The sequence below is a fragment of the Lutra lutra genome, chromosome 8, assembly GCF_902655055.1.
Source record: "Lutra lutra chromosome 8, mLutLut1.2, whole genome shotgun sequence".
In the NCBI taxonomy this organism is placed as follows: Eukaryota; Metazoa; Chordata; class Mammalia; order Carnivora; family Mustelidae; genus Lutra; species Lutra lutra.
The window spans coordinates 72,194,329-72,206,451 of NC_062285.1; the positions used below are offsets into that span (position 1 = coordinate 72,194,329).

The 12,123-nt window shown below is 37.7% G+C and overlaps 1 protein-coding gene across 3 annotated transcripts in view; it reads right to left on the reverse strand.

The window, feature by feature from the left end:
- Window positions 1-12,123, reverse strand: part of ST8SIA1 (ST8 alpha-N-acetyl-neuraminide alpha-2,8-sialyltransferase 1) — a 170,886-nt gene that overhangs the window by 24,279 nt on the left and 134,484 nt on the right. For 2 of the 3 annotated variants that reach the window (XM_047742608.1, XM_047742610.1), the window contains one exon: window positions 1,343-4,723. In XM_047742608.1, the coding sequence (XP_047598564.1) occupies window positions 4,237-4,723 (487 nt within the window). In that variant the 3' untranslated portion in view covers window positions 1,343-4,236. Of the gene's footprint in view, window positions 1-1,342; window positions 4,724-12,123 lie in introns of those variants that run through there. The other variant, XM_047742609.1, reaches the window with a different exon arrangement.

Sequence of the window (12,123 nt, forward strand, 5' to 3'; positions counted from 1 at the left end):
GAACAACACAATCAGAATTCCCTAAAGTTTTTGGTGGACTGTGCCGTTTTTTTACCTCTTAGGTCCTTCCTAACAAGGATTTGTCTGTTAAAAATTTCACAAAGCCACTATTTTTAAACATAAAAATTAAAATTACAGAGTCTGATTTTTCAAAGAAATAGAAAGCTGTATATAATACATTATAAAAACTGTGACAGTTGCTGACCAGAAGAAATGTTCTTGATATTTTTTTCTATTTCAGAATCATCTCTAACACTTCTGTAAAGCTTCTGAATAATCTAAGAATATTTTTGTCAAATTCAGAATCCTGGGATTTCTTCCATTGTTTTCCACATAGATTGTGAAGTTATGTTGCCCACTGCTTCAGGTACAAGTTACATATAATCTAAAATTAGTCTGTAGCCAGGGGCAATAGACATCACAAAGCCAAACAGGTGTTGTCTGAGTATCTATCATTTGGGGTCATTTGTATCATTTTGGAATATTTACCTTTTTAAATTAGAAGTGAACTATATAGAAACAAAATCCCATGGGTCCTCTTTAACTTCATGTGTTGGTTGCAGTTTAGATGTTTATATAAACTGTTGATCAAATACTCTACTTAAAGTATATGTATCCATTGTCCTCTTCCATACAAAAATCTTTCACACAAAAAATCACTTTTCTATCTTAGAGAATGACTTAATCCTTCACCTATGTTAATTTTACTCTAATGTAACTAAATTAAACAGAGGTCACCCTTACTTATGGTCCTTAGCATCAATGCAATTCTCAAACTGGGACTGAGGGAGCTGATAAAAGGTAAAAATCGAGTCAGGTACCCATGCCAGCTTCGTCACTCTCTCTTTTGCCCCCAGGGAGCAAGCTAATTTTTGCCAATAAAAAGCAATTTCAAAATTAGACCAATATTAGAGGGTGACACACTCTCTTGGCAGATGCATTGAAGGCAATGAAAAATTTTCTTACTGAGTATGTCTAGCATCACCTGAATATCTTCTGAGCTAATCTTATGGATCATTAGTATTAACATGTCATTGACCAAATTTGGCAAAGTATGAGGCCCCATTCCAGATAAACAGAATAAAATAACAGGTGCTTTGAGTTCAAATTCTTTTTTTTTAATGTTACTGTCTTCTTTTATTTTTTTTTTAAGATTTTATTTATTTATTTGACAGAGATCACAAGTAGGCAGAGAGGCAGGCAGAGAGAGAGAGGGGGAAGCAGGCTCCCTGCTGAGCAGAGAGCCCGATATGGGGCTCGATCCCAGGATCCTGGGATCATGACCTGAGCCGAAGGCAGAGGCCTAACCCACTGAGCCACCCAGGCGCCCCTTGAGTTCAAATTTTTAATAGTAACAGAGTATTCCAGTCTATTCTGCAAGATAATTCTGGATAGAGTGTCACTTAGAAAACATATATTTCAATAAGGATAGAGATGTATGACTTTATGCTACAACACACATGTGCGTACACACACACACACACACATATACACACACAAGGATAGTCACACTCTTAGTTTAGATACCTCTATCTAACCATGAAAAAGGACTATGTATGGCATATCTTTGAGTCAATATAAAATAATATCATCTGCAGTCTACTCTAAGAAACCATTCTCATTCAACTGTAGTCATATTCCACGCGATATGAGCATGTATAGGTGTCCCTAAGTGAAGACAATTTGGAGCAATCAAAGCATTCTTTTGGTCTAATCCAGGGTTTCTCAACCTTGCCTCTATTAGTATTTTAATATTAATTAAATATTCCTTCCCTGTGAGGGGCTGACCTCTCCACTGTAGGGTGTTTAGTGGGATCCCTAGCCTCTGTCCCCTAGATGCCAGGAGCATTCTCCAAATCACAACAATCAAAAATGTCTCTACGCACTGCCAAATGTCACTGGATAGGGGAGGGGAATCACCCCAGCTGAGAAGTACTGGTCTAATTCAATATTATCATCTTGGGCGATTTCTGTTCTGCCTTTCAGAAGCCACAAATTTATAGTCTGAAAATTACACAGTTCATTGTATAAATCTATCCCAGAAATCATAACAAGATGTTAAATTTCCAAATGGCAGCTTCAGTGGAACTGTGATGCATGGGCTTTATGGAGCTCTTTAGTTAAGTTTTAACAACTTTATCAGTTAAAATGCTAATTTGCGGGACACATGTTTTTCATTAGCACTTTTACATTTTTGATGAAGTGTACAGGTAAAAATATATTCCTTTTTATGGTAATTATTAAATAATTACAATGGCTCTAAAAAGGAAATAGGTTTAGGGTTTCACATCTAGTGTGTATTCAACACAGCTCACTCATAGTACATTCTCATTATATTTTTGCTGCCATATAGATCAAAATAACAAATCAGTCCTGTACAGAATCAGTATTCTCAAATTCTTAACTCTCCAAGCATCAGTATAATATGTGTTATGTCAACCAGTCATTTTTTAACTGCTGATTTCTATAAGAACCTCAAAATTTAGTCTTATTTAGAAATTGCTTATTCTGGTGGTGATACAGAATTTTTCCAAGGGCTCTGTTATCTCAATGCTTTTAAATGAACCCACCAAAAACTGCCACCTGTTTTAATTGATATGGTAGACTAAGTTTCTACCATTAAAAATGAGCAGAACTTTTTGGCATAGTTTACCTACATTTTGGTGATATTTAAACGAATAAAAATAGTGATTTCTAGTGTCTCCTTTTAGATTAAGGCATTCCAAAGAACAAAGACAGTGAAAGGTTTCCTTTACCTTCCTTGCACACATAAACACACTTAACTATTTATAATCTGTCAGGGGAGTTTGTTTGCAGTTTGTCGAAACTTATATAAAAAGCTTTCTAAGTGGCCTTACCTAGTACTACCAAGGAAATCAACATCTGTGAATTCACATCCCTTTACTTGTATGAACCACATGTGTGTGACCGTGCTCAACACAGGGTCCATTCATGAGATGTTAGGGAGAGTCAGAATGAGTAAAACAATTCCGCTCATTTGGGGTAAGCATGTGGGGGTCATGCTGCTGTGAGCTTTATGTGCAACAACAGGTGAGCTGGCTTGTCCTACCTCAAGGGGTAGTGGGTATTGGGTAGTGGGTAATTCAATTGTAGCTTTTCAACAATGATGACAGATTTTTTCCAGACTCAGTCATGCGGGTTCAGCTTTTGGAGTTGTGTGGGAATGAGTTTTGATTAATTGTGTGTATGTGTGAGTGGGTGTACATGAATATATATGTCTTATTTGTGTGCATGTATCCTGGAGTGAATATACCACGGGAGATAGAAAAGGGATGTGCCTTCCAGTCTGTTTTGTGACTAAACTTTACATCATTGTGCTTTATCTGAGTATTAAATTATGAAGACAATTATGCCAATTTGCAAATAAATAATGCACTCACATTTGTAGTCTTTTTGCACTAAAATAACATAATAATACAAACAGCGTTAAATAATGCAGACCTAAAATTGAGTTTATGCCCTCAATTCTGAGAAGGAGGGAAAGTGGCTCATGTTATCCAGACTATGAATCAACACAGTCTAAATTCAACAATGTTTCACATCGTCTAAGTAGACTTGACAGAAGGGGAGGAAGCAATTCTTAACATTTTTTAAATGGAAGGAGACTAGAGTTAACATAGACTTGGTTCAACAAATCACAATAATTAGCTGTAGTGTTTTATATCTTTATTACTCAGTAAGGGTTTTTTTTAAAATCTACCTCATCACCCACTCACTGCCCCTAAATAGGGCAAAAATAATCATTTTTTAAAAACCTATACTTCTAAGATATAAGATAGGTTTTTTGGTTTGTTTTTTTTTTTTTTCCCTAAAGCCAGATTGTGTTGATAATCAGTAACACTTTGCCCTGGCATTTCCTTTATTCTACCTTGATTAATTCCTCAACTGCAGCAATTAGAGCTCTGTCTTGTGAACTGCATCTTCTAGATTTGAACCACCAAAATGTGCTTCACCAACATCACCTCATCAGCATGTTACTGGTTGAAAATCCACAATGTGCTACGAAATATTTCACAGGATGTTTCATTTCTTATTTGTCCTCCAAGACAACATCCAAAGTAGAGTTTCTCTTGGGTTTTTATAGTTGTTTTGTTTTTGTTTTGTCTTATTTTTCCAAGTGGCCCCTGTGAATCCATGAAATGACTTGACCTTTTGGAGTCATGTAGAAAACCTAACAAAAATACCCTGTCTCAGTTCTTTCTTTTTTCATGGTCCCTAGGAAGTGGGCTGGAGTGAAGTGTCTTCACATGGGTCTAGCTGCATTCTCAGTGCACCGATTTTATGAAGATACCAGAGCTGGAGAAATTCCTCTGGCATGGCATGGAAGCCAGAGAAGGGCAAGACGTTATCGTAATAGTGGTGGCTGATGGGCTGCTCATGCATATTCACAGAGAAAGGCCAGAAACCATAGATAGCAACCTCTTCACAGAGGCCCAGAGCCGCACTCACCAGAAAGAGTCCTGTGGACAGGCGCTTGGCATGGATTCCCCTACTTTTCCAGAACTTTCCAATGCTACGCAGAAAGTTGGGGTTGGCAAAGAGCACTGTTTGATTGGCACCAACATCTGACAGTGTGTAATAAACCCGGAGAGATGGCTCTGTTCCCGTCTTCATAGAGAAGGCAGGCATGTAGATGTAACTGTGGTTATAGATCTTCATGTTGTCCACAAAAGTCTTCCTGGACCACAGCAGATTCTGAAACCTATTATAGAGAAGAAGAGGCTCAGCTAAACCCTGAGAAAAGGAACTCATCACATTCCACTCTATTGTTCGTCTGATGGACCTGATAGTTCACATTATCTCAGGGGGAAAAAACATGAAAGATGCTTCACTTATATTTAAAATCTTCCTTGAACTTAACAATTATTTCTCATCAAGTAGCTTGGCTTTCCCCAACCCCAACAGTCTTAAATTCAGGTTAAGAATCCTTAATGAAATTCCGTTTGAGCTAAAATATACTGTACATTTTGCTCTCCCAGAATTATTTGCCTGGAATGTAAAAATGGTTTAATACTCATGAATTCACAAAGGTTGCTGGTTGTTGGATTGGATTTTTTTTTTTTTTTACGATTTTTAAAAATTTATTCACCTGAGACAGTGAGAGCATGAGCAGGGGGGTAGTAGCAGAGGGAGAGGGAGAAGCAGGCTCTCCACAGAGCAGGGAGATCAATGTGGGGCTTGATCCCTAGACCCCAGGATCATGACCTGAGCTGAAGGCAGACACTTAACTGACTAAGCCATCCAGATGCCCCATTGGATAGCATTTTGTTAAAAACTACTTGTGCAGGGGCGCCTGGGTGGCTCAGTGGGTTAAAGCCTCTGCCTTCAGCTCAGTTCATGATCCCAGGGTTCTGGGATTGAGCCCCGCATCGTGCTCTCTGCTCAGTGGGGAGCCTGCTTCCTCCTCTGTCTCTGCCTGCCTCTCTGCCTAATTGTGATCTCTGTCTGTCAAATAAATAAATAAAATCTTAAAAAAAAAAAAAGCCTACTTGTGCAGTCTGATATAAGTACAGGACTGGTTTCTTCATCTGCAAATCAAAGGAACCACCTGGAAAATACTTCTTCCCATTGAAATTCTATGATCCTAGAAGTATTCAGATTATCTGACACTATATTGTAACTATAATATTATATGGAAAAAGAAGCACTTGTTACTATTATAAAATGACGCTGACAGAGTTGACCATTTTGCTTGCTCCAAAGAACTCTACTTTCCTATGTTCTTCCAGTTTGGATTCCATAAAAAGAGGATCTCTGGTTCAATGTATTCAACTAAAATTTGTGGTAAACATCTTCGTGTCAGGCACAGGGGAATTAAAAATTTAATGACCCAGGGGCGCCTGGGTGGCTCAGTGGGTTAAAGCCTCTGCCTTCGGCTCAGGTCATGATCCCGGGGTCCTGGGATCGAGCCCCACATCGGGCTCTCTGCTCAGCAGGGAGCCTGCTTCCCCCTCTCTCTCTGCCTGCCTCTTTGCCTACTTGTGATCTCTCTCTCTGTCAAATAAATAAATAAAATCTTTAAAAAAAAAATTTAATGACCCAATTTTTGTTCTTAAGAAATTCATGTCCAAGTGTGGAAACAAAAATGTAAATGAGTACCACATAATGTTCTAAATGCAACAGTTGATATCTGTATACAGTATTGTGGGAATACAGATGAAAAAATAATCCTGCCTTAGGAGAAGAGTGGAGCCTGAAAAAGCTTCAGCGAGGAGATGACGTTTAAATACAGCTCCTGTGGGGGGACAACAGGAAGCACAGCAACTAAATGAGAAGAAACACTGGTCACAGGCTGGGGTGCACGGTGTTCTGGAACATTCATGAAGAAGAGCCTGTTTTCCTGGGCCACGGAGGCAGGAAGGGTGGAGGCAGTGACATGTTGCAAAAAATGTGGAGTATCTCTAATTTGTTTGTGGACTTCAGTCAGCGGTGATAGGGAAACTCACAGACGCTATTTGCATTACAAATATTTCCTCATCTGTTTAGTGGTCAGTCTGTATCAAAAAGGTAACTGGTGATCTGGGGAAGGAAGAGGCTGGTAGCTTGGAGACCAGTGAGGAGGTTGCTGAGACAGATCAAGTATAAAAAGGGAAAAAAGACAAGGAACTACACTTAGGCTCTAGCAACTTTTATTCTCTTTCACACCGGGCTGTCACCTGTCTCATGTTACCTACAGATGGAGAACAATGCATGTAAGAATGGAACGGAGCCAAAACTTGCAGGGGAAAGTGTGGCCTGACACGTTGGCAGCATTCACCATAAATATGTGAGACTCAAACTCTGAATAAACAAATCCACAGGGTTTTCTGTAGCAATCAGTGTCCTTAATTCTGCCTGCCAAGAAAGGTATGTTCCGTAAGCCCCACAGAGGGAAAACTGCTCCAGGTTTCTTCATGTCCTTGACTCAGAAGCCTGCTTTAGCAATTTTCTCTGGGCCCTGACAAATTAAAAAAAAAAAAAAAAAAAAGGATAACAAGGTTTGACAGGGTTTGTAAGTGGGACCACTTTATTCTAGAAGAAGTCATGGAAACACATTTAACCATATTCCGGAGCTAGACCAGCCTTACCAACACAAACTCCTGCCTCTAACTCCAGTAGCCCATGCTTAATAATTCTAGTCTCTCTGTTGCCCATCCCGATCTTCTGCTGTGCTCCTTAAAACATGAATACTTTCCCAATAATATGAACACACCCTGCAGGTAACCTCCTACTTCTTTTAAACCACGGGTCTCAAACTCCAGTTAGAATATCCTGATAATACAGCTTCCTGGGTTCCAATGAGTAATCCTGCTGAATGCGTAATCCAGCTCTCCCTGGTGATTCTGGTGCAGGGGTCCTGTGGATAGACTTATTTAGTAGATCAAAGCCATCCATGTAAGTTGTCTAGCTCTCTACCATCTATCCTTCAACATCTCTTTCTTTACATCATCTAATTTTATCTTTGTTGTAATTCTAGCAGGAAGAAGTGATCCCTCTTCCCCTCTGTGTTTTGGAACAAACCATTTCATATTTTCTAAAAAAATTCATGCTCTAAAGTGGATCTCGCTTCTATAAAACACTTAACCTCAGAGTGCCTGGGTGGCTCAGTGATCCCAGGGTCCTGGGATCAAGTCCCACACTGGGAATCTCTGCTCAGTGGGGAGTCTGCTTGTCCCCCTCTCTCTGCCCCTCCCCAGCTCCTGCTTATGTGTTTTTTCTTTCCCACAAAAATAAATAAAATCTTTTTTAAAAACACAAACATTTAACCTCTCCCTCTATACCAAATTACTCCCTTCTGTCTTCTAAGCACGGTTAGAACTTGGTATGATGCAATTCTTTACATGCTCATATCATTCCCTGAGCTACATTCTAGTTTTTTCATTTCACTATCAACATTCTAGAGCAACTGGTCTACTTCTATCTGTTCCCTTTCTTATTTCCATTTCCTCCTGACTGCTGTGCAGAATGGCTCCTATTCCACAGCACTCTGCTGGTTAAGGGAACTTACTCCTATTTTTGTAGTGGACTACATACTAATGAGAATTACAGACAGCTCCAGTAAAATCGAGGAAATTGATTTTATGTTCCCTGTCTTAAAGCTGACTGATTATCCTTGAAGAAGGCAGTCTTTCTTCCTTGAGTTTTAACTTTGAAAAGGAACATACACCTTGGATTTACCATAGCCTTGATTTTTTGATACTGTTAAAGAACAAGCCTATATATAACATTTTATTATTTTTACCTACCCCATTTTTCATCAAATGACATTGTTTAAGAACTCCAATCAATTCAGTGCTTATTTATGGCACCCCTGATAGATCTAATGTTAGTCTGATCAAGAGCTTACTAGAGGTGGTTTGAATTCAACTAGAATTATAAGAGTAGTGCTCCTCCCCTTATCTCTCCAGCCTCATTCTCAGATACTCCTTATACCCTCACCCACTATTCCAGCCACCTCTGTATGTGCATCTGTCCACATCTTTTTGCACTGGTAGTTTCTTTTTGGCTTATCTATTCATGGCCCTGGTAAAATTCTGCCTAAACATCAAGACTCAAGCTTCTCCTTCTAAAGCTCATTCCTTCTTTCAACTTAAGCTTTCAAAGGAGGTTGGAGTTTCTCGGGATGAACTCAAAGGAGTTTCTCGGGATGAACTGATTCTACCCTCCAAGACTGTGTACTCCTTGAAGACAAGGGACAAGTCTTACTTGTCTTCTGATTTTTACAACTTAGCTCAGAATAGTTGTATACTATAAAAATGGAAAACTTTATTAAACTGAAAAAAGAAAATGAAATGAGATCAGCCAATGAATTATTAAAAATAGAAATGATTAATACATAATGAAAATGGGCATGAAATAGGAAAATATACCAATAAAAATAGAAATCACAGAAATAAAGCGTACTACAAATTGCATACATGATAATAAAGAGAAAATCATTGAAATTTTAAACAGTTACTATCAAGCTAACTAACAATTTGAAAATTGGACGGGGAATAGATTTATATTTGACAAGAAAATTTCAAAATAATTTCAAGATAAGTAAGATAAATATTTATAGTCTATATTACAAGAAAAACTAAACAACTGCAAATTTATCAGCCACTTGCAAATTATCTTTCTATAAAGGAAAATACTGCCAAATTGATTACATGAAGATACAAAATTTCATTGCCATGAAAATAAGAAAACTAAAATAAAAAGGGAATGACTCTGAAAAGTATTCTCAACAAATATAAAAATAGAAGCTCAATACTGATAACATTAAAGTGTCTAAATATATTGATATAATGATATGAAAATGGACAAAAACACAGATAAGGGACAAAAACACAGATGCAAGTAATAAAAAATGTTAAATGTTCATTTTCAGAATGCCACTCAAGATGCAAACTGAACAGAAAAAAGAAAAGTAATGGTTCAGTTCTCCCCTCTTCCAGCAAATTTCTAGAAGTGAAAGAAAAAATATTTTTAAAGATCTACATGTACCCTGAAAAAAAGGAAAAGAAGGGAAACCCTCAATGAATCCCCAAATCTGTTTACCTCTGAAAAACAGAATGCTTACAGAAAGAAACCAGAATATAGCTAATTTGCTGAGCACTGCTCTAGAACATAGCAGTGCCGTATGCCTAACGGCAAAAGATACTGAGAAGCTAGTCATCTTGTAACAATCAACAAGGCAATTGTTTACATTAAGCGGCAGGAGAGACATCCAAGTGGACTGAACCCTAAAATCCTGCACTGATCAATTATCACTCTGGTTAGCAGGGAGAGAGTATCAGCCTTTACAGAGGAACAGTGACTGTGTGCCCAGAGGTGGCCCAGCTGTGGGGAAACTGAGATTCTTTTCAACTTGCACAATATTGGCAGCCAAGCTTATAATTCCCAAGTAGAATATTGACACTGGCCCAAGAGAAAAGACGCCATATAGATAATGACATTTGGGAACCACCCAAAAGAAAGCCACTTGTTACCTTCTCAACCAAAATTAAAGCCTAGTCTGCACAGAGCTTCCAGTTGGTAAACAAGAACAGAGAGCCAAGATCAGAAGATACCAAAGGAAAGCCTCCACCAGGAGAGTCAGAGAGCAAAATTGAAGAATAAAGAACTCAGAGGAAACCAATGTTATTCAAGGGCCAGAAGAAAACTCTTAAAATCTGTAATTAGCTTGTTTAGAAATATTAATAGGTTATTTGGATCCATTAATAAAACTAGGATGCCATAAAAAGAAAAAGAACATTTAGGTAACAAGAAACAGCTCTTGGTGATTTAAGATAATTGATGGATTCTGGTAAAGGAAAATAAATAAAAATAAAAATTCTGGTAAAGGAAATCTCCAGGAAAAGAGCTACAAAACATGCCTAGAAACTTATCAAGCAGATTTTAGTGAAAGGGAAAGGGCGCTTCCTGGAGAGTTGTCTCAACAACAACAAAAAGTGCCTCTGACAGACTCCTCTGATAGATTTTGACAGTATTGAAAGAAAATTTGCAGTTCTCACTGGATTCTGGAGATGAATTAGTGACTATTGCATGGAAAGCCTGTATTTGCTCTGGGGAAAAATTAAGAGGAAAAAAATTGAGTTGAACAGGATATCAAATACTCAAAAAATAGACTTTTTGTCTCAGATGTGAATTATTATGTAGACAATAAGGTAAGCACTATTAATTTGTGATATATCTTAATTGAGAAGTTACGAAAGGGTAAGTGTGTATGGAGGAGTGCTGAGTGGCACTTTTTTTTTTAAGATTTTATTTATTTGACACAGAGAGATCACAAGTAGAGAGAGAGAGAGAGAGAGGAGGAAGCAGGCTCCCTACCTAGCAGAGAGCCCGACGTGGGACTCGATCCCAGGACTCTGAGATCATGACCTGAGCTAAAGGCAGAGGCTTAACCCACTGAGCCACCCAGGCAGTCCAGGAGTGCTGAGTGGCACTTTAAGAGAAAAAAAAAACTTTATTTTTCTGTAAGAAATCAATAGATAAACTGAAAAGTTTAAAACTGTGATTAAGCATGCTGCTTTAAAATGCAACAAGAGAAAAATCAGCTAGAGAATTTGAACATTTTGGAACATTACTTGGGGGAATGTGAGATAAGAGTTTGCTTCTTGCCATTTTAAATTTTGCCAAACTACTTGATTTTCAAAGTGTATATAGCAAAAACTGATTAAAATTTAGATATTCACAAATCTATAGAGAGTCTTCAAATAAAAAGTTTATTATTTTTAAACACAAAAATTTCTAAAAAGGATCACACATCACAAAATATATATGTGTATATATATAAAAAATATATTAGAATGATTATACAGGTCATAACACCTGATCTAAAATGAAAAGTCAACAACCCAAAGATACACACATGGCACTGAAAAAAATTTTTTTTATTTTTTAAAAGATTTTACTTATTTATTTTGAAGGAAAGAGAGCGGGGAGAGAGAGAAAGAGAGAGAGAAAGAGAGAGCAAGCACAGGGAGGAGGGGCAGAGGGAGAAGCAGACTCCCTGCTGACCAGGGAGCCCAATGTGGGACTCGATCCTAGGACCCTGGGATCATGACCTGAGTAGAAGGCAGATGCTTAACCAACTGAGCCACCCAAGTGTCCTGAAAAAAAAAAAAAAAATGTTTTTAAGTGTATTTCAAGTATGTCTTTAAGGGGGAATCTATCAGTATTTGCAGATGATATAATTACCTGTCTAGAATATATATAAGAGAAGCAATTGGAAAAATGATTTGTTGGAACTAATAATGACATAGAAAGCATAGTTTTTAAAAATCCGTAGATAAACCAGGCATAGAAAAGAACTTCCCCAACTTGATAAAGAATAGTTACAAAAAAATCTACACCAAGCATCATACTTTATGGTGAGAAACTTGAAACTTACCTATTATGATCAGTAATAAGTCAAGGATGTCCCCTCTCACAACTACTTTTCAACATTATACTGGAAGTCACTGCTAATACAACTAGACAAGAAAATGAAATAAAGATACACAGTTTGGAAAGGAATCCATAAAACTGTCTTTGCAAATATAGTCATTGTCACACAATATCTATGTAGAAAATCTGAAAGGATTTTAAAAAAAGCTTTCTGGAACTAGTAAGCAATTAAAGCAAGGTGGTAGG